The sequence below is a fragment of the Neolamprologus brichardi genome, chromosome 7, assembly GCF_056152115.1.
Source record: "Neolamprologus brichardi isolate AB-2024 chromosome 7, ASM5615211v1, whole genome shotgun sequence".
In the NCBI taxonomy this organism is placed as follows: Eukaryota; Metazoa; Chordata; class Actinopteri; order Cichliformes; family Cichlidae; genus Neolamprologus; species Neolamprologus brichardi.
In genome coordinates, this window is record NC_142110.1 from 61,567,394 (window position 1) to 61,590,522 (window position 23,129).

Consider the following 23,129-nt stretch of genomic DNA (forward strand, 5'->3'; position numbering starts at 1 on the left):
TACTGAGGTATGTTCTTATTAGCTGTTTTACATTTTACATGTACTTTAACCATCATTCTTACTGAGAACGATTAAAGAGTACCCATTATGCTTTACCTAATTTTCTGTCATATATATATACTGTTACAGAAGTGGATGCTCATATCAAACATGGCCAAAATTTCAAGTACTGAGGTGAAAAAGGCTTCAGCCCGCTCTAATCACCCAGTTTCAGACAGTTATGGGGGGTCTGTGCCTAATTTGTTCGTCTCAGCTAATCAGAAGAAAGCTGGCTTAAAGGGAAAAGAGCCAACACTGGTTGTTTTCAGTGGCAAGCTGAAGACCCAGTATATGATAAATAAAGATTACTTTGAGCTATAAATCATTAAAGGCTATTGTGAGAACCCAAGAATAAAAACACAACAAACATGGAGCTGGAAATGAGCATAAGAGGTCCACTTTAAGCTGTGCCTCTGCTTCTGATATGAGCTCCGTTGGTGTATTACTGTATTCTCATTGTACTTGATTTCAGTGTTTTTCTTCTTCTTTGCACATAACAGATTTTACAGGATGTTTTGGTGTTGCTGTGGCTGATTCTGGACACTCTTTGTCTCTCTCTCTCACACACACACACGTGTACACTCGTGCTTTCGTGCCTTGTCCTGCTGCTGGACATCCTCTGGCCTACAGCTGCTCCATCGGCAACACACACCTGCTACCATTTGCCATTTTTTCCCACAAACACGTGCAGACAAAAGCACACACATGCACATCTTCTGGCTGAGAACTGTGCCTTCTGAGCTGTACATGCACACACCTTCATGAAACACGGTCTTCTGCCTTCTGGTCACGGTACAAACGTCCCCTGGTGTTCACTCCTTACTGTCATTGTTTTCTAAAGATGGCTGAGGGAGAGGATGTAAACTCGTGATGCAGCGTGACGCGCCGTGAATTCATATTAGGCCCTTTGCTTCTTTTTGGGACACAGGGCAGACACTTGTGAGGCAAGATAGACGGCAGACAGAGAGATCTTAAATCTGCTTTATTCAAGCCTGCGACTCTGCGGGTACCTGTCCTGTTCTTGTCTGTTTTGAAGCACGCCGCGAGTGTAGAACAGCAGATGCAGATGATAACAAAACAGCTAAAATCGTAGACGTATCACTGTACTGCTTCTGTGGTGAACTTGAGCCTGGTTCGGTGTTTTCTTAAAATCGTCAGCTGCCACATTCAGAATGAATGTGTAAATTGTTTTGGAGATAATGTGGCTTTTATGCAGACATTATTTATGTTGCTCTCCGGTAGCAGTGTAACACATTCCTATCAAAAGCCGTAACTGTAACCCCCCCACAAACTGACCAGACCTTGTTCTGACATCGAAGCAGTTTTCAGCTTCCTGGCTCACAGCTGTAGACCTGAACATCGTGATAGAAAGAGATAAGTAGCAGGGCGATCCCTTTCGGGTGTACCAGCCTAGATTAGTGTGGAGTTTTTCCCTCCACCTACATGACACAGATCTGAGTGTTCCCTGTAGTATTTCTAACCTAAAGTAGGTCTTTTCTCTGACCCAATACACTCATTTTTCTTTTCTCCTGGAGAACCAGTTTTCTGGTTAGGTTCTGTGTTGTAACTTTGTAGGAAGCAACTGAGAGCATTTCAGTTAAATTTGTGTTTGTGTGCTTGTGCTAGGCTGTGAAATTTGATTGTGTGGCTCACTGAGGCTGACTTACAGAAAATGCTGAGTTTAAACTGGACTGATTTAATACAATTATACAATAATTTTAGACCGGACTACCCCGACCATCCCTGCGCTAAAAGCTGCTTTGTTCGTGCTGTCAGTGGAATCCAGGTCCCCGATACATCCAGGACTATTTTTACTCAGTTTTGTCTCACGTGTCATGTGCTGCTGCTCGGTGAAGCCACAAACATCACCCAATTACTGATCGCCTGAAACTATGTTATCGAGCTTTGTGACGCTGCACGGGGAGTTTACCACACTTTCCATTTTCGTGGATAGAAACAGAGGCACATTAAACTAATTGGCTGCATTGTTTATGGGGTAATCAAAAAGAATGAGTGAAGGGAACTAAGACCATTTCAAAACACCAGATCAGCAAAAAAAAGGAAGCTGGACAATAATGTTTATAGCGTCACATGCAGAAATTTAAAAGGGAAAATCAGAAAACTCTACCAAACTCTAGGTTAATGTTTGAGTTATAATGATTTTAATTGTGGACTGACCTGCTTTCACCAACATTAGGAGATTTGGTTCCCCTGCAGCAATACGGCAAATTGTTACCGGGCACTGAACCGAAAACTAATGAAGCTAACATAATGCAGACTGGTGCTTTTGAGTGCTTTGTTTTAGTGTTACACATTTAGTAAGAAAACTGTTTTTCCCTGAAAGATGGAATCTGAACCCCTTTGTGCTCCACGTATTTTCTACCCATTAATATGAACAGACAGTTTGGAAGCGGGACCAGTGGAGGAAATTCAGGTGGGGTGGAACCCAAAGACTGTTTATAAAAGAAAGAAGTAGCCACTGTGACATCACTCATTGGTTAGTGAATGAGATGAGCGTTTTTGAAACCAGCAGTTTTGAGAGCAGGCCATATCTGGTGGACACTGCTCGTTGGTTAACCACGTGTCTGTTGCACAGGAGATAAACACCGCTTTATCGTTATTCTGGAAACTAATTGGAAACATAATTTGCAAAATGAACATTGTGTTTTCAGCTAACAGTTAAGACCATTGACTCACAATAAAGGTACTTAAAAATGTGCTGGATGAGAATTCAGATTTAACATATTTATCCATTGGCGCTCTCTTTAAACCCGGAGCTATGCCCGTCTTTTATATACAGTCTATGTTCCCATAGACAGGTTTTAGTCTTTAATGATTAAACAAACAAGATGCAGCATGTTAATAAATGAGCTTTAGAGGCACTGGTATGAGGACAGATGAGGCATTTTGAGTCTTTGTCAAAAAAAAAAAAATCTTAAATCATTACTTAATTTGACAGGAACAATTAAAATTGGATCAATTTGTGGTTGTCTAGCAGAGGTAAATGATAGATAACCTGTGCCGGATTAATAGTTTAATTCATTCGCCTCGTTCTGTTTCTTTCCATTTGCTGTGGTGGAATCTCTGTGTCACTCTGAAGTAATGGAGAATAGGTTTGTGCAGTAGGGATAGACATTGCACTGGCTGTTTGAAAAAGAGTTTGTAGGAACAAATACATCATGATCAAAACACTGCCAGTGCTGGCTGTTGGCATCGTTACATCGCCGGCTCCTCCTGCCAGCCTGCTGAGGTGGGAACAGCCACAAGCTGCTCCTTCCTCATCAGTTCACTGGTCTGCACTGAACAGAAACTGCTCTTTAGCAGCAGCAGCAGTCAGTGAGCTGCAGACAGCCCATGTCAGACTGTCTCTGTGGATTGTAACGCCAACACTCATACATACCTCCGTTAGCTGTTGTCCCAGTACTCTACAGTGAGCTAGACAAAACACCAGTCTTATAAAGTAGGCTTAAAGGCTGCTTAGTGAATGCATCTGTCGCAACAACAAAACGAGTAGTCAGATATTTAAACACTAACGTTTGGAGGGTTAAGACCTCTTCATGTGGACGGTTTCCTGTTATTGCTGTATGGATTTGTCATTGTCTAGTCCGGCTTTAATGTCTCATTCCTTGGTAGGAATACCTTTTGGACAACGTGTATTTACTGCACTCAAACATCTGTATGATATGTGAACAGACTCTTTGTATCTTATGGCATTGTACAAATAAAAGCTTCATGAAACATGAGGTTAAGGCCTGATGCTGTGTTTGTGATGCCAAATGGTCAAAGGATTTGTAATGATAATAAATCAGTGCTGATATAGTGTCAGCAACAAAAGCTTGTACAAGGTATGCAACTCTCACTTCTTTTAACAGGTCATATTGGGTCACATTTTTGTTTAGTAGCCGATTGTGTCAGTATCAATAGACTATAAGAGATAACCTCAATTTGAGTTTTGGCTGTCACACTCTTATCTTTTTTAATCCAATGAGATCTGGATTTGAATGTGAAGCTCATACATTAGCAACTGTTCAACCACACACAACCACAGGAGTCGCCCCCTGCTGGTCATTAGACACTGAGACGTGGAAGCTACAGCCATCTTTTACATACAGTTTATGAACAGTGCTTGGAGTTTAGATCAATCTCAAATCCATAACAGTCCATCTAAAATGAATAACTCAAAGTTCATCACAGATCTACCAGGAATGACACAGACATGTGGCATTTGTCAGCTGTATTTATTCCATCCCATAGCGTGACATTTCAGTGACGGGAAGCAGATACAATAACAAAACTTTCTGCATTTAATTAATCAATATTAAATGTCAGCAGCATGAAGTTGCAAAGATTGGTTACTAGACATGTTCGTGATCATTTTACAGTTAGTGAATTCTTAATTTACTAAATTAAACCCATTGTTTTATTACATGTCAGAAAATGGCTTGTTATTTGAAGACTATAATACAGCTACTACTATACAGTACTGTCCAGCTAATCACAGGAGAGCACACAGGCTTTTGTCATACACATGGACGGAGCCAAACTGCTTTCTGCCAATAAAGGATAAACATTATTTATACTGTGTCCAAGCTGGGTCAACTTTACTGTTATTCCTGAGCCCAAGTGGTACAGGAAGCCAAAATAAGGACAAAGTGCCTTGGGGGCTTGTTTCTAAACAAACAGGACCACAGTGAGATGAAACTAAATACAGAGGCAGGATGGTGGTATGTCGAAAGCCCACTTTGTGCTCCAAGGTGGGAATTTTTAGTCAATTTATCTGAGCTGCACAGTACTTGTAGGAGGCTACATCAAATGTATGTCCCTTTTCTTTTCCTCTGCATGCAAAAATGAGTTGGAAACAGGAAAGTAGAAATCATCTGCCATCCTCCAGTTATGAGTGGATCTTATGTGTTCAAGTTATTCCCAGAGAAACGAGTTTTAACAGGGCAAAGCAGAAAGTAAAGACGAGTGGCTCATTTATTGCTGGCTGAGCATCAGTGGTTGAGTTCTGCAAGTTTTCCAGCCTTTCTAAGTCTAAAAGAGGAGAGGAAAAACGAAGACAGGATGTTTGAAGATTTCAGACTAATTTCCACTTCACTCCCCGATATGTTTGTAACCGCACCTCCCACACAGACCCCACCCTCGCGCCTCTTAGTTCTCCCCCAGTTTGAGCCGTGCAAACTCGTTGGCCATCTGGAGCGCCTCCTGCAGGCACTGTGTGTTCCTGCCCGTGGCCTGTGCAGACATGTCTTTGCCGCCTCCCTTGCCGTCCAGCAGGGGACACAGCTCCTGAACCCACTGGCTGGCCTTCAGGCCACGGTTAGCCACATCCTGCAGAGAAGAAAGGTGGAGGGTGGAAAGCGGAGGGTTAAATCCATGGAAAATGCTCAGAGCGAGGCTTCTAGCATATGTCACTGAACGATACCTGTGGGACTTGACACAAACAGGTGATCTTGCCAGCATCTGGGTCTACAGTGAAGAGCATCGCAGCTGTCTGAGGGGACTGCGACTTCAGCAGCTTCAGTGACTCATTCAGAGCCTGAGAGAGAAAGAAAGAAAGAGGGATGTAAAGAGGGGGGAAAAGGAAGTGGGAAGAGAAGAATAAAAAACATCTCCTAATCAGCACTATTGATGTCTCAAGGTCACAACTAATGGGCCACAGAGCTGATTTAGTCCCGTGGCAATAACACAGTGAGATAAGCTAAGTGAGCTTGAGAAAATGTGCAGAGATAAAGTGAATTTTAATACTGTTTGCACTCCTAATTTATTTCTGTACAGGATGCTGATGAAGTCTCTGGGATTGGATTATAAATCTGCTCTCTCTTTATGCTCTGTATATCCAACGAGGACATGGTTCTTTTATGGAATAACACGTAAAAAGATTTATAAGAATTCTGCTACTGCTTTTTAGACTTCACTTCCCAAAAATATTCTGTCTTGACTCTCACCTTTGCTGAGGCTCCAGTCTCCATCTCCATGACGAGCAGCGGCTGGTTTGGGTTGCTTTCAATCACCTCCTTCGTCTTCTCCAGAACCCTCTTCTGGATGTCAGCCTTGTAGTTGCGGTCCAAGTCATCCATGGTCTTTTTCAGGCCCTTCAGGGTTTCCCTCATCTCATCCTTTTGCCACTGAGAGATTACTGCGGTGCCTATCGACTGCAGAGGAGACGGAGATGTTACCACAGCGCAATTTGCAATTTTTCAAAAAAAATTTTTTTATTTGCCTCAGAACGTCTCTCTAAACCAAACATCCCATTTACCTCAGTCATGTCAGCAATCTCTTTCTGTATGTCCTTGTTTGGGCTTGTCTGCTGCTTCACCTTGTCTCCAAGGGCAGACAGATACTGGCGCAGGGCATCGGCTTTCCTTTGAGCCTGATGGATATGCGACACAGCAGAGTGAGGAGTGAGGCAGGGGCAAAGATCAGAAAGGGCAAAGAAACACGAGGAGGAAGAATGAGAAGAGAAGACGACTGGTGGAAAAGATGAAAGACTAATTGTCTAAAAATAGTAAATTTGTCCTGTGGGCCTGAAGAGAGAGGGGTGCTACATTCTTCTTTCTACTACAGTGTTCACCCCAACATTCATTCAAGTTTCATCACAGAAACCTAAATGTCGCTTTGTCTGGGACAAATTTTCCTTTAATCAGTCGTGTTTGTAGTTACCAGTGTGAACATTTCACCATCAAGACACCCCCGGCCCTCTGTGGGGCTACCGTCTTAAAAATGTTGTCTAAACCCTTCTCTGTATGTGGGGGTGGAAGTGAGTACACGAGTGTAACGCTTTGAGCGAGTACATCAGTAAGTGTAAGCTGTGTGTGTGTGTGTCCCCTGACCTTCTGGGCCTCTGTTCCTGTCACTGCAACGATGCGGCGGATGCCCTTAGCGATGGCCTCCTCTGAGACGATGACAAACGGCGCAGCGTGACTCGAGTTCTGCAGATGGCTGTGGATAACAGAAAACAACAACGTTACACAACTGCGGGAGGCAGATGAGAAGTAGGAGAGGGGCGAGCAGGAGCAGAGGGCGAGGAAAACATTACCAAACAACAGCAGCAGGAGGAATGAGAGGCTCTTTGAAGTGGCTGCAGATTAAAACAACATCAAAGACAGCATCAAGAAGCACACCAACAGTTTACTGAAACCTGAAGCAGCTTGAGATGGAAGGATGTGCAATTAAAACCGAAAAAAGAAAAAAGAAGATGGCGAATGGGCTTAATGCAAATGTCTTTTGCGGTGCTTAAAATCTGAACCGACCCTCGCAGCCTTTGCATCAAATGTAGCTCGGAATATTGGCTCCTGCAGCACAAAATGGCATAAAAAGCCAGGCTATAACACAACGTGTGAAAGAGCGGAGATGTCTGGGCATTCAGGTGAATTTTACAGCCAGGAGCAGACACTGTACGAGTCAGTGGAGCAAGTCTAATCAGTGGATTGAGCTTGACGAAATGTTCCAGGCCTCTGTCTGCACAGGGACACGCTCGTCTCACCATAAAGATGCACAAATCCAATTAACGCTTTCCACTTTACACACCGCCCCTGGGCTGGTCTGAAAACTATCGGCCCAATGCAAATGCGCGTATTTGGACTTTTGTACACTGATATGTGTTCACGCTGCACACTTGATTCCACTCAGGGCGCACACACAGTAATGGCATGGCAAACACACTTGAATCAATGCAGCATATCAAATTAAGAAAAATGTTAGCATGCTTGGATTTTTCATCCTGCCACATGTTGTCGTTCTGCTCATTTTTCCCCCCCGTGCATTTTCCCAAACATCACTAACATCTGTGAAATACACTGTTAAACAAATAGGCATTGTCACCATTCATTATCACAACATGATAATGAATGAGGCAGCTCTCCAAACTAAAGGAGTGAAGCTGAGAAAAACTGGTTTGAGGTTTTTAGGCAAACACTAACAGAAGGCCATTTTCTCTGTTTGAGAAACTGACAATTAGAATCCATTATTCATGAGGAACGGCTGCAACTGATTTAAATCACACACAAGAAACCCATCAATAACATAGTTAGCGATAGAACCTGAGATCCAGCACCAAACTAGGGCTGTTCGATATAACGATATATATCGGATGACGATATAAAAACGTCTATCGTTTCCTAATATGCTATCGTTTGTTTTGTGGTGTCGTAAAATAAACTGTTTACAGCAATATTTTTCATTGTTTTGATGGCCACTGTAGTGGCTATATTAATTTCTTAAAATTCTCTCTTTCTCTTATATTTAATATAACCGCACTATGGGCGAATAAGCGCCTGTTTTTACGTGTTTTCGTTAGCAACAATAACGGTAAAACCATCGCGTGGCTCTGCTGTCCGCTTGTTTGTTTTCCACGTAAACCTTTCACAATAAAGCTCAAGATCCTGTTGAGACTTTTCAAAATAAACTGAATCACATGAAAGTGTATGCAGAGAGTTTACGGATGAGAAGCAAAAAAAGGTCAGGTGCTAAAAAAATAAACCTTAGACTCAAACTTTGAGAGAAAATGGCGGCCGTTACAACTTACGTCTAAAAATGTATCGTTTCATGCATCGGTTAAAACACTCGAATCCAGGTAAAGGACGCCCAGCTGGAAAAACTAAACGCAAGTCAAGTTGCCCGAGATTCACAGAATTTACAGAAAATGTTACATTTTTGTGATTTATATCGTTGTCAGGACGATAGAATTCTTATATCGGGATATGAGATTTTTGTCATATCACACAGCCCTACACCAAACTGTACAATCTGAGGTTGAAGTGTCCAAGCCATAAACCGTATATTAAACACAGCCATAGCTATTACTCTATCTACCACTGGAGTCCACATTTTGAAGTCTAAACATTAGTGTGTTGGTCCATACCATAGCAAGCTTAGCGAGCTTCTTTTTCTTTCTTTCTTTTTTTTTAAGAATGGGGGACAACGCACAGATACAGATACCCTACTAATAACAGGCATAAAAAAATAATACTATAATTATAACTAATTGGAAAACTGTACCACAAAAAACAGCCACATTATTTGTCATATAGATCCATTATCAGAAACGCAGTCTTCAGTTCAGCTCAGGCTGAAGCCTAGTAGGCAGCGGGTACAGCTGTCTCTGCTGACACAGTTGCCCCTAAATGTAAGACTTAAAATCCAAATGGTTGAATAATAAAAGAAAAACAAAATAATACTGAAAAAAATCTGATGAATTTAAACAATTGGCTCAAATTAAGCACTTTAATACATAAGCCTAAAGGGTGTTTGACATATCCACACCGCTAACTCGAAATTTCAAGTTACTTTTCTCGAAACGTATTAACTCAAAATTTTGAGAAAATAATTGAAAATTTTGAGAAAGAGTTATGGATACTTTTTGTTTTTAGTGGCGGAAACGGGTTTCCTTAGACCCATCACATAAAAACTTTTCACTAAGAGGAAACCACGCTGAGTTGACCCAACAATGTTAGCAGCCATACGGTTGATTTGCATTCCCCCTCAAGTGTGAGCAGAAATGCACAAAGACTGAAAACAAGTGTCATACTCACGTTCCACCACAAAACTCGATGGAGGTGAGGGAACCAGCAGCACTGTTGGGGTCGGCCAGCAGTTCTGGGACAGGAATGCCAACAGACACGACACGGACCGGGTCGGGGTATGTCTCATCGAATACAGCGCGCAGACCCTGAATCGCTTTGGCTTCTGCGAGGGTTGCTTCCATTGCGTACACAGGCTGGAAAGTTAAAATCCAATATTAATATTAAATAAAAGTCTGTGAGGATCAACATTTTTTTCTCTTCATAAAACTGGCTGGTGATTTCACTCCATCCACTGACCTTAGCATCCTTTATCATGGTACAAGCGATCTCCTCAGACCGGCGGATCTCATCCGTGCTGAGAGCACCTTTAGCAGTGAAGTCAAAGCGCAGGCGATCGGGGGCAACCAGGGAGCCCCTCTGGTCTGCCTCCCCTAGCACCCCACGCAGGGCAAAGTTCAAGATGTGTGTGGCAGTGTGGTTGCTCATGATGGGTCTACGGCGAGCCTGGAAAGTGTGTGTGGATAGATATTTTTGTCAGACCTCCATTCAGAGGGATTAAGACAGATGAAGCTTAGATGCTGAAAAACACCTATTTGCCTGATAGTACACAAAGAAGACACAAAGGCCCATCAACCAGGGGTCAACCAGAGTCATAAAGCTCAACATACCTAGAATCTCTTTTACTTAGCTGGCTTTTTGTTTGTTTGTTTTTTTAAAAACTAGGGTCAATATCCCGGTTTCAATTCTCACCTCATCTACGTGTAAGGTGACACGGTCTCCAACTTTCAGTGTGCCATAGACTGTACCCACATGGAGAACGTAACCTCCTCGAACCTGCGTATTCTTCACCGAGAACTCCATGCGCTGCAAAAAGCAGAAGAGTTTAAGTTTTCATAGGCAAAAAGAAAAACTGAAGGCAGTCTGATGGTTTGTGTGTCTATGAGATTAAATATTTTGGAGAACAAGATGACTTAATAAGTTAAAGCTCTTTATAGAAAGTTCCCACATTCTCAGCAAATATGAGAATTACGAGAAGAATACATAAAGACATACAAAAGAAATGAAGTGCTGGCTTTTGAATGGATCCCCCCCCCACCCTCCCCCACAGATGTTCTGCTAAAACTGATATGAATGTTTTCATGCCATTCAAGTTCTCAGTTATGGACGAGAGACAAGAACAATTTATTATCTTTTGTCCATTCTTCTGTAAGAACTATGATAATTCATTTCGCAGGCTTTTTCGCCAAGCAGATGGGCTGTTTGCTCACGGCCATGATTTCCAGCAGCTATCAGATCCAGAAGTGCTATTTGAACAAATGTGTTAGCTTTGAAGATAGACTGTGCAATTCTCATCCGCCCAGTTAAAAGTCGACAAAAGGTAACGCTCGATTTCTCTCTGTACCTGCAATGTGTTCGGGAGGAAAAACAAACTCCAACTGTGACAATTACCCTAATGAAGGGAAACTATCAAAGCTCTTTTTTTACAATGCAAACAGGATTAACAGAGCTCATTACAGAAGTGTAAAAAGCACATGAACCTAGCTGTTGTTTCCCTCAATTTATTTTTATTGCACTTACATCCTCTGTGCTGTCATCCTCTCTGAGCATGTAGCCTTCATCAAATGTCTGTCCACCCTGCTCTGCGTAGAAGGACGTCTGGTCCAGCACCACGCCGCACTCCTGACCCGTGGTCACCTCATCGCAGAAGGCGCGGTCGTGACGGAGGGCAAGCACTGTAGCTGAGGTTTGTTGGAACTCTGGGTACAATAATAGGATACAGATCAGTTGACTTTAAAAGGTAAATGGACTTGTTATATAGTGCTTTTCTATGCATCACTTACGGTAGTTGCCGTTTTCATCTGAGGTATAATTGTATTTGGGAGAGTCATCTGTGGCGGGTATCTGCTTGTTTCTCAGCTCTTCGATGGCGTAGATGTCCAACATGATGTGGTCCTCATCTCCCGCGCCCTTACCCTGGGACTTCAACTACACACACAAACACAAACAGACTTATGCTCAGTCATAACTCCCAAAATACAGAAACATTTACAATTAAAATTTTACATAATTACAGAATGACTGATAGCAAAAGACAATCACAATTTGCCTGGTATAATCATTCAATAAAGATTAGACATTTGTTAAATAATGACTGTGCAAGATTGAATGAATGAATTATGCACAATCAGTTCCCGGAACTGTAGCAGATATAATGAAAAATTAAATTCCTGTACATTTACATCAATATCTAAGAATTTTAAGCGTTCTACATTTATATCAGTGTGGAAGATGGAGTGACTTTGCAGGAGTGCTACAGAGATGGCACAAAATCAGACCCAAGCAACACTTCGAGAGTTCTCTTTCCATTTCTTTACAAGATTATAAGCTCTCTCGCTTTCTTACAGACAGGTTTCAAAGATGCATATGTCGATTTCTAGCCAACATAAATGTTAATCAACTCAGAAAAACAAAAGGAAACAGCAACAAGTGAGGGGGCAGCCACAAGACAAATTACAGGTAAACTGGCTCAGACTGCATCCATTGCTTAAGCACAACAGTTAAATGAGCAATTGGATTTGTAAAACGTGTAGTGCTTTAGTGCAGAATGGATGCAGCTCAGTAAGATGAGGGGAAAAGAATAAAAGGAGAAGAAATTACAGCCATGACGAAGCAAAATCTGGGGGAAAGAGAGGACAATGCAGTATAGTTGTAGAAACCCAGAAGTGTAGAAATCCCACTTATGAGATATTTTGCAAGTTTATTTTTCTGTATATTTATTCAATTCAATTTTATTTATTTAGCACCAATTCACAACAACAGTTGCCTCAAGGCACTTTATATTGCAATGTAATGAGATATTTTCTGGATAATGTAAGTCTCACATGTTAAAGACCACTGAGAACATTTGAAGTTTGCAATGTTCCTAAATTTGTTCTCCTTCTTCAAGACACACTTAAATAATAAATAAGTACTTATGTAATACTATTTTTTTAAAACGCTGAGAAAAACTGGTTTGAGGCTTCACATGTGTATCTAATAAACTGGTAACTCTATATAAGGTTAAGGAGATATTGTACAGTGATTGTGTTCTGTGTCAAACTCCCCCAAGTGGGAATGAGGAGAACTGCAGTATTGGTCTGAGACTCGTACAAAATCGATGAAATGTGTGGGATAGAAATCAGAGGTTGCAGTTTTACGGAAAGCAAATCAATCTTTTGGCTTAATCAAACAACAAGGGATTCACACAGGGCTGTAAAGTAAATGTAGGCTTATTTAAACAGCAGGTGCATGACTCCTGATTCTGACTTACAGTGCAGTACTGGAGAATGCTGACACGAAGCAAAACCACAGGAGTGGCACAGTAGGGTAGTTAGCGAGACTCAGTAGAGTCAGGACGGTCAAGGCCATTTTCAAACAATCATCTGCTCACCTGTGCTGCCTTCTTCTCCTCCTCGAAGCCAGCCAGGTCGACCTCCATGCCTTTCTCCTCAGCAATAAGGGAGGTGAGGTCCAGAGGGAAACCGTATGTGTCATACAGCAACCATGCTGTATCACCTGTGCGCACGAAGAGAGGGAGAAAAGACAGAAGTGTGAGTGTCTGAAACAACACTGCTTAAACACTTATGTCCTTGAGTCAGACAATAAAAAAATATTGATGGACTGGAGGCATTGTTTGGATAAGTAAAAGCGTGAAAAGCACAAATAAACTGCTTTGCAGCTGCTTATGTTTGCAGGGTGCAGTAATGATTCGGACACACTTTGTGACAATGAAGAAATATTAGTTTGCCTGAGGTATACAACTTTTGAAAAAATCCATTACAGTGTACACTGACAACCCTGGAGGGTTACGTTTATAAGCAAAGCTGAATGTGCATCAATTTTTATGTCGCTTGAATTTATAGTGTGAAACATCAACTGATGAATTTTTCAGCTTTTCAAACTCTAATTCCTTCCCTTTAGTGAGTATTTTTGTACTGATCTGAGAAGCTCTGAGGCATTGAGCATGACAATCAGACAAAAAGATGAAGGAAGAGACTGAACCATAATGCCAACAAATTCTGATGGGATTAAAAGCGGGAAAACAAAGCAACTGAAGGAGGGAAGAAATGACAGAAAAATGAGCCAAGAAAAGAAGAAGTCATGTGGGTGGTGAAGACAGATGAAAGGTGAAGAAAGGATAAAATGACGAGGATAATTCAGGGAGGATGTAACAAAAACAGAGCAGTGAACTTCTTAAAAGAAAGTTACCCACATTATACTAAACACCGCACTCTCACCTGGGATTGTCTTTGTGTCAGCCAGACTCATTATCTTCCTATCCAGGATACGGCGCCCTCTGCTGAGGGTTTTAAGGAACTGCGCCTCCTCCTCGTTAATAATGTCCTTCACCATTTCTGGGTCTTTCTTCAACTCTGGGAATGCTTCACCCTGGAAAATGCAGTCAAAGTAGACAGATGGAGATGTAGACAGAGAGGGGGGAAGAAAGAAAGAAACGGAAAAGGAGGAGTAAAAAAAAAAAAAGAGACGCATCATTTAGAGTTTATTAAGTGTCATATATTAACTAATACTAAACACCAAGATTTTTTGAAACAGTCATGTTATTTCACAACACTGAAAAATACACACCTCAAAATTAAGAATATATAAAACAAAATCTCATGTGAAATCTAATATTAATAATAAGGATGCTTCCTGCAGTGAATTCTATTCACTGCTGTCATCCAGTAAATGCAATTAAGCATTAAAAGAAAAATGGAATTAAACTAGTTTTGGTAGAACAGAACTAATGTTTTTTTGGCTTCTAAAGTAGGATAAATAGGAATAGGAGAATAAAACAGCAAAAAATTAACGTAACCCTCATGACAATAACTCAAACAACAGCAAGTTGTGTGTCTGTAATGCCTACGTGGACTACAAAGGAAAGAAAATCTCACCAGGGAATCGACCACTACATCCACGAGAGAAGCAAAGAAGCCTCTCTGAGCGCCCAGCTTCTCATGAGAATATCTGACCGCACGGCGCAGGATCCTCCTTAACACGTAGCTAAACATGGTGGAAACAACAAAATATTTTAATGATGTGTAAAAAAGGCTCCACAAAACTTTTCATTTGCAGCAATCATGTTACTTACTGTTAAGTCTGTTGACTATTTAAACAATTAACAATGTCTTACCCTCTTCCTGTGTTGTCAGGCCGACCGCCATCTGATAAGGCGATGGTGATGGTGCGGGCGTGGTCAGCAAGCACACGATAAGCCATGTCGATACCATCAGCGTCCTCAGCACCTACTTTTCCCGTGTAAGGTCGAGCACCCGTACCCTGAAATAGATCATATTCTTAATGTTAGATATGTGGGCCCCAAACATCTTCCTCTAATGTAAATAAACACGTTATTAATGCTGCTGTTAAGGCAACTTTGTGTGGATTCATACTACCAGATTAATTATTATAGGAATAAGGACAGTTTTGATATTTTGATTCAGTAGCTAGAACTATTTACTGGATCTTGCCCAATCTAATCATAATTTCTCTTTCATTGAACTGTCAAGTAAAGGTCTTTCACACAAATCCTTGACACTTCTGTACCTTCTGAATGGCTTCAAAGTACGGTATGAAAAGGTCAGTGTCATAGTTGGACATCTTGTTCTGCAGTACAGACACAAGGCGCTCCAGACCCATCCCTGTGTCAATGCTCTTCTTAGGCAGCGGCTTCAGCTCCGTCTCTGACTCTCTGGAAACAACAGTTAAAAAACACAGATTCACTGATCAGTAAAAAGATTTAAGACCTCTTGGCAGTGCTGTTTTGTTATAGAGGTGCACACATGTTATTCTTAAAACATACATGTATATGTAATTTATATGCAACTATTGATCTTATTATTTACCATTGTAGTTTGCAGTTTATTAAAAAAAATTAGGCCCACTGGTGAGAATTACTTTTATATGGAAAAAAAAAAATCCTCGACAGTAAATTTCTTGGAATGCGTAAACAAAAGATTTAGTTTTAAGTGGTGTGGAGAGTGGGAGTGTGCATCTGATTCACTAGCTTCAACATTCTGTCGAAAACAGATAGAGGTGTGTCCAAATTCCAGTCCGTGTTCCTTATTTAGATTCATGTAAGGGTGTGCTGCTGCCACAAAGGTTCATTTTAGTTTATTTTTGTCACCTGCTGAACGAGTAACAAGGCTCAGGTGAATCTGAAACCAATTGAAACTGTTGTGTTGATAATTGCTGTCAGTGATAACTTTTCACTGTGGTTTGGTTCAAATATGGTGGGAAATACTACAAAACATCAGAAAAGCATTGTTTTGTTTTTTAATTACAGAATGAAAATGCCTACACACCACATGTACATGTGAATACAGTCTTTCCCTGTTTGTTCAGAACATGGAAATATAGTAAGTTAATATAAGGTGCACTGAGCTTTTACAGGTCCCTGTATTCCAGCAGTTCCTCCAGTGCATTTCATTCTGCTTATACCTGTTATCAGTATTTCTAAATACCCCCCCCCAATTTCACTACTGGATCGATGTTGAGTGCAAGTTCAAAAGGCTGGGTGCTTAAGTTTTGTGAACACAGACTAGAAAAAGAACTTAACAACATATCATTTTTTTCTTTAGCTCACACCAAACGAGCACAACAATGGATGTGAAAGCAAACCCGAGCCCTGCTGGAACTGAGGACAAAGCAACACTATGGATTCGTGTAGCCCAGCAGCCTTGACAGGACTAATCCTGGAAGTCATTTTCAAAACACCACAAGGTGTAAACGAATGCAGTGAACCAAGAAGATTTTACACTGCCTCATAAGGCATGAGAATAAATTACTTATTCTTTTAACACAGCATGTGATTGTGTGAAAAAAATGTGTGAATTTAATGCAAAAGCATTATTCCTTCAATAAATTATTTTGCTTCATGGATGCAATCATCGATTTATAAAGTCCTCTTAGTAAGTTCATTTTTCACTCTGTGTGTGTGTGTGTGTGTGTGTGTGTGTGTTACCTGTTGAACTGGATAAACACAAGGTTCCAGATCTCCAACACGTCGGGATCATCCATGTTCACCAAGTGAGAAGCGTCTCGCCCTCCTATGCGGTCGTAGTGGATCTCACTGCAAGGGCCACAGGGGCCGGTGTCTCCCATCTCCCAGAAGTTATCCTTCATACTGCCCGGCAGGATGCGAGCCTCATCCACGCTAAACCAAACAAAGAAACAGAGAGAGGCAGAAGTTGAATCAACTCCCTTAAGATGAGAAAGACAAATCAATCTTCGACAAGCAAAACATTTTTGTCTGTTGCTGTCCTTTCATCATTAATTTAACATTCACATCATGCAAAAATGGTTTTCCTGCAGACAAAATTCTGTCCTCTGATGAGGTTTTGCAATTTGACCAAAGGGAGATCACCAGGATTGTAATGAATACTTTTGAACTACTGTTTTTTTATTTTTTTATTTTAAGGTTATTAGGGCTGTGCGATATGACCAAAATCTCATATCCCGATATAAGACATCTATCATCCTGATAACGATATAAATCACAAAAATTTAACATTTTCTGTGAATCTCGGGCAGCAGGACTTGTGTGAAGTGTTTCCAGCTGGGTGTGTGTATGTATGTGTATATATGTATGTGTATATATGTATGTGTATATATATATATATATGTGTATATATATATATATATATATATATATATATATATATATATATATATATATATATATATATATATATATATATATATATATATATATATATATGTGTATGTGTATATATATATATATATATGTGTGTGTGTGTGTGTGTGTGTGATACAAATCAGGATTAATGTTCTTAATAAATGTGGCTCTCGATAACCTCACCAGGTCACCATGGTAACTTATGCTACTTATGCTAACATGCTCTCGATCAGGATGTTTTTAAGTGTTAAATGTTAATTCTGCTGTTAGTGTTGGATTATAACAATGTTCTCTAAGTGCCATATATACATACACACACACACACACACACACATATATGTATAGCAGATTATAGCTCATTTTGATCGTACAGAAATGTCACTGCCTCTTTCTTGCCATTAAAAAGATTGGAAGTGCCTTAAACCTGCAAACTCGTTTCACTTTTTGCATCACAAGCTTTATCTATTTTTACATACAGTCAATGCTCCCAAGGCTCACTCACCCCAAGTCCATCCAGATCTGTTTGCACTCCAGGTCGGGCTCCAGGCCTGCATCCTCATTACCTCCAAAGTAGGTGACATACAGGCGCTCTAAAGCAATACCAAACTCCTGAGTCAGCAGCTCCAAGGCCATCTTACAGGCCAATTCCTGGAGAGCAAAAATGATGCAATAACAATTTAGAGCTGTTTACACAATGTCTTATCCATTAATAATGATAATGAATATGTCATTGTAATATAACAAGCAACATTGACAAAAAGGAGAGAACAGCAAGATTCTCACATAGATCAACTTTAACCACTTCAACCGAAAATATAAAAAGAATTAGATGAGCCCCAGGCTCATATGTTCAAGCATTTTTGTATTAGAATTATCTCCTTTTCTCTACTTACCTAAGATAATGACACTATGCATGTTTTTACTAGTGGATGATCCCTCACTCTTATTTTGAAAGTGCCTTTTTCCTGTGCCTTTACAATGAGCTCACCAATGCTACAGAGCTGAACAGCTACTGCTAGCTGCTGTCCAAGGCAAAGAAGTTGGTAGAGTCACTCGAGAGGGAGCAGATTATATTGCCTAGTTATACATTTATCACAAAGTACTTGGCAAACAAAATGTTTGCAGAGGAAAAAATTATAAATGGTGAAAGGTCCTACAGCAATGTGTGTGTGTGTGTACTCGAGCACTGTTCAACAAACAGGATTTAAATCTGTGGGACTAAAAATACAAGTAACAAAAAAGTGAAACTGGTGTGAAGGATGAGAAAATGTAATACCTTAAAGTAGTCCCCAAAGGACCAGGAGCCCAGCATCTCAAAGAAGGTGTGGTGGTAGACATCTTTACCCACATCGTCCAGATCATTGTGTTTGCCTCCTGCACGAATACACTTCTGGGTGTTGGCAGCACGACGCAGCCTGGCCATGGGATGTGATGGATCAATAGTGTTGAGGAAGATCGGCTTGAACTAAAGAAAATGAGGTGCAAAAAAAAGAAAAATCTTGAGAAAAAAAATGTTTGCTAGATCTGATTTCCGAGCTTATTCTAAAAGTTGTGAATCAGTGGGAACATAAAGAAGAGCCATGGTGTAGGAAGCAGTGTTTGGAAAGACATTGTGTGTACCTGGTTCATGCCAGCATTGGCAAAAAGCAGCGTGGGGTCATCCAGGGGGATGGTGGATGAAGAGTGAACGTACGGGTGCTCATAGCGACAGAAAAAGTCAATGAACTTCTGGCGAATTTGAGCTGCATTCAAGGAGGAGTCCATTCTGAAGAAGCTCTGTGAACAAAATTACACACAGAGAAAAGAAACACTTTAGCTATCAAGCACATTTAAAGAGGTCTTGTATGCAGCAAGTGATTTTTTTAAGTTAATTCTTGGTCCAATTAAATTGTTCCAGGTCACAGACAGACGAATAATTTAACTCACAGAAACTGGTCCCATTTAGAGAGGTGGATGATTATTTGGTCTGAGTAACAGCAACTTTTCTACTGAGTTATTAAAACACAATTAAGGCCTGCTCTTCCCTTTCAGGCAGTAGTCCCCTTAAGGGTACACTCTCAGTGCTCGTGCCCAAATACTAATTTAGCAAGTACAGAAGAGGTGTGTGTGTGTGTGTGTGTCACATCTTGGGTAAAGCTTTTTAACCAGCTGTTTAAAACACTGGCTTACCATCAATTAACAGCATATGCAATTTCCCATGGGTTTCTCTTCCTGTCATATGACTGCGCAACTAGCGAGAGCTCTGGCAAGGCTGGTGCATAAGGGGTTGTACAAACCACCTTGTTGTTTTCACCTTAAGAAGCAAAAATTTTCTTTCATATTTTATATGCAAGTGCTGTACTTTGTTGGAAGGTGTTGAAGTAGCTCCTTTTTACGTACTAAAATGTCATTCAAGGCAATCCCATTTAATTAAAAAAAAAATAATAATAATAATAATAATAATAATAATAATAATAATATATATATATATATATATATATATATATATATATATATATATATATATATATATATACACATACACACACACACATTTGTCAGTGCTTTTAAAGGCTGGTTAAAGAACTGCCCAGTGTTGGCCCGAAAATACATGTTTTTGTCCATAATGTATCAAAACATTATGAAATTGTTTATCGGTCATTATAGTAATTGTGCATGTTTTGATTTTACCACTCCACACCAAAAGCTTAAAGTTAAGTCTGTTTGTAGGGTGTGGATGTTAACCTAGCAGCAGCTAATTGGCCTGACGATCTCCTCATAAACAACAGCAGCTCAGGAATCCAGTGAGACAGGTGAGGCACACAATGCTGCGATCTTAAATATAAAGTCAGATGCAATTTTAGGTAAGAATGGAAACAAAAGCAACTTACAATTGATTTGTAAGCACTTTGTGGATTTTTGGAGTACACATATTTCATTAAAAATGTGATACCATATATAATTAAAAGGCAGCAGAGCTCAATTCCCAATGGTGAAAACTGACTGCCAAAGCAAACCTCAGCTGGTGTTTTCAGCTTTCTGGGAATAAGGAGTGGATGACAAATAGCCCATGTACCCGCCCTGACAACAAAGCATTTAGCGGGCAGGCAGAGAAAGAAGAGACGTGGGATGTAAGTATTAGCCCAGTGGTTTTGAGAAATAAATAATGGTCCATTTTCAAGACAAAATAAGGACATTTATAATCATAGAACAGGTAGACAGAGACCAGGTTGATGATAAATATTGGACCCATCTTTCAGGTTAGTAACAGGAAAAGCCCTGTTCTCTGTCTCAATGGCACAAAATCAGTGAACTTAATCTCGCAAGTCTAACATAAACTTCCAGACCACACAAATTTGTGACAGTCATGTGATACAACATATTTCCTCTTAAAGTTCTACCAAAAACCGACAGTCTTCAATGTAAACTAGTCAGCTGACTATAATTGCTTTTCTAGGCAGAGGCACTAGCTTGATCTGACGTTAGCAGGCTAATGTGTTAGCTAGTTAATCAAGCTACCTCCCTGTGCTCAGCCTGAGATAGACAGTTCGGCACACTGCTCTAACAGAAAGGCTATTCTGCTGACTAGTACAATGAAGATAACTTATTTCAACTACATTTAAACACATGAAAATACTCACAGAAGCCGCTATTCCCGCAGAATGAATCAGGTACTTCTCCTTCACTTCCACGCTGCTGAAACTGAAGGAAAGCACAAGCAGCGGCCACGCCTACGACAGCCTCCAACTGGTCCGGCTACACAGACAAGTCAAGAATTCTGGATTCCTATTGGACAAATCTACTGTCCTTCTTAACCGAGCCCGCCACGGCAGCGATACAAACCTCTGTGCTTTGGCTGATGCAACTTAAACGGTGTCAGCTCAGATTTTTGTTGTCGTTTTTAAATATGTTAGTTGATGTAGAGAAATGTGAGAAAAATCCGCAAGCCCAAAGTATGCCAGCTTTTGTTTTAAGTACTCTAACTTTTTAAACTAATGTTGTTATTTATCTATTTACATTTTTTAAAATAAATGATTTTATTCTGTCCTTGATTAATAACATGTATCACTTTTTTGTGACTGTTATCTTATGGCATACGAACTGACTAGTAATAATGATGCAATATTGCTGCATCCGTACGTACTCGATATTTCGCATTTCTGATGTAATATCCTTCAGTGTGCGTATATTAGCGGAAGCATTTCTCCAGCATGCTATGTTTCTAGGGGGAGAGATTTCGTGCGGGACCGGTTGCTTGGTTCATTTACTTCAACATGCCGACTGACACCAAACGTGTTCGTGGTCCAGAAGTGTCTCAGAGCCCGTCTCTCTTTTCGTGCGTTCCGGCGGCGGTTCTGCCCTTGAAGGGGCCCAGAGCGGACGGTCGGCGACGGGATCAGGTCGACGTCCGGCCCGTTTTCGTCCGCTGTGGCCTGGTGAGCCAAGCTAAAGGCTCCGCGTACTTAGAGGCTGGAAACACCAAGCTGATGTGCTGCGTTTATGGCCCCAGAGAAACAGACCGGAAGGATGAGACGGATATGAAATGTGGAAGGTATGGAGTTTGTTTGTTTAAATCTTTAAGCATATTGACTGCTCTAACAACACAACAAACAAAGAAATAGTTTTCTGCTGATTAAACTGTGAAGTCATAATAAAAATACAGCCTGCTGTGTCTTACATGGATAGCAGAACTTTTGGATTTTTTTTTTTATTTCCCCCACTGTTCTGAACTACACATGCGTGAAAACTAGTCTAAACTTTAATAAACCACATAAACAATTGAAATGCAACAGAATTTTAACTTTTGCCCAAAACAGTTGCTGGAGACATTATTGACTTAATCCAAATGCAGCAAAAAATTTTTCTAGGGGAATAAAACGCTTTTTGACATATCCATAAGTCATAAATGTGCACAAAGAGGCAACTGCTTGTGTTTGAAAAGAGTTTTTGTATTACTTCTCACTGTGAACTATTATTTAGTACCATAGTTAGTTTGAAAACTGAGCTTATGTGGGTATACCAATAAAGCATTCAGTTTGAAGTGGACACTGATATCTGTGACAGTTTAAAAAAAAAAAAAGACTCAACCACAACTGTTTTTCTCTGTGTCCAGATTGACTACCGACATGCGCTTTGCTCCATTTTCCTGCCCGGAGAGGGGCTCCTGGATTCAGGGGAGTCAGGACAAGGACTTTTCCCTGATGTTACATGAGAGCCTGCAGCCTGCCATATGTCTCCACAAATACCCTCGCTCTCAGATTGAGGTCAACGTGATGGTTCTTGAGAACAGCGGTTCAGTTCTGGCCCATGCCGTCACATGCGCCTCTCTTGCGCTTGCAGATGCGGGGATCGAAATGTATGATCTGGTGCTCGGTTGCTCCATGCGCCAGGATGGCACCTCCTATGTGGTTGACCCCTCCTACATGGAGGAAAACGGCTGCAACTCGGTAAGCTGTGAGAACCAGGGTGGTCTGACTGTCGCATTCCTCCCAAGCCTGAACCAGATTTCTGGACTACAGTCTGATGGAGAAATGACTGAAGAGACTCTAACCGCTGGAGTGAGGACCTGCATTGAGGGATGCTATAAACTGTACCCAGTTATCCAGCGTGCCCTGACGAAGGCTGTGCGCAAAGCTGCGCCATCACAATCAGAGAGCTGAGTGAACCACGAACTCCTCCGTTTATGGTCTTTCCTGTAGATCATTTCCAATCGTTACTAAAGAACGTGATCTATTTTTCCATGTGTGGTATTAGTTTATATATTAAAAGAAAAATATGAACTCTGAGATTCGCCTCTTTGCATTTCTTCCCAGGATTTGAAACTAAATGCTTCCCACAACACTGGAGAGAAATTGTTCAACTGGTATATTTTTAGTAGGTGCACTCTGGCAGTGCAAATAGCCTCATAA

At 40.8% G+C, this 23,129-nt stretch overlaps 2 protein-coding genes across 2 annotated transcripts; one reads left to right on the forward strand and one right to left on the reverse strand.

Moving 5' to 3' along the window:
- Positions 1-4,260: 4,260 nt before the first annotated feature.
- On the reverse strand, positions 4,261-21,015 carry aars1 (alanyl-tRNA synthetase 1). Its single transcript, XM_006797395.3, has 20 exons — positions 20,862-21,015; positions 18,862-19,017; positions 18,518-18,706; positions 17,744-17,889; positions 16,567-16,758; positions 15,150-15,294; positions 14,737-14,882; positions 14,498-14,606; positions 13,841-13,991; positions 12,994-13,118; positions 11,405-11,549; positions 11,142-11,320; positions 10,314-10,427; positions 9,861-10,067; positions 9,573-9,757; positions 6,873-6,981; positions 6,299-6,412; positions 5,988-6,194; positions 5,465-5,578; positions 4,261-5,370 (listed from the first exon to the last, which is right to left on the reverse strand). Exons 2-20 carry the CDS (start codon positions 19,003-19,005, stop codon positions 5,191-5,193), a joined length of 2,901 nt encoding a protein of 966 aa, XP_006797458.1. The 5' UTR covers positions 19,006-19,017; positions 20,862-21,015; the 3' UTR covers positions 4,261-5,190.
- A 28-nt stretch (positions 21,016-21,043) lies between these two features.
- On the forward strand, positions 21,044-23,000 carry exosc6 (exosome component 6). The gene is made up of 2 exons (XM_006797396.3): positions 21,044-21,772; positions 22,334-23,000. Exons 1-2 carry the CDS (start codon positions 21,495-21,497, stop codon positions 22,878-22,880), a joined length of 825 nt encoding a protein of 274 aa, XP_006797459.1. The 5' UTR covers positions 21,044-21,494; the 3' UTR covers positions 22,881-23,000.
- Positions 23,001-23,129: the final 129 nt, after the last annotated feature.

Excerpts from the sequence above, each read along its gene's own strand:
- aars1 (XM_006797395.3), bottom strand. The coding sequence starts at position 19,005 with ATGGACTCCTCCTTGAATGCAGCTCAAATTCGCCAGAAGTTCATTGAC. Across the intron at positions 18,707-18,861 it reads CCAATGCTGGCATGAACCAG|TTCAAGCCGATCTTCCTCAA; the intron begins GTACACACAATG and ends CATTTTCTTTAG. Across the intron at positions 16,759-17,743 it reads CAGATCTGGATGGACTTGGG|CGTGGATGAGGCTCGCATCC; the intron begins GTGAGTGAGCCT and ends TGTTTGGTTTAG.
- exosc6 (XM_006797396.3), top strand. The coding sequence starts at position 21,495 with ATGCCGACTGACACCAAACGTGTTCGTGGTCCAGAAGTGTCTCAGAGC. Across the intron at positions 21,773-22,333 it reads ACGGATATGAAATGTGGAAG|ATTGACTACCGACATGCGCT; the intron begins GTATGGAGTTTG and ends CTCTGTGTCCAG.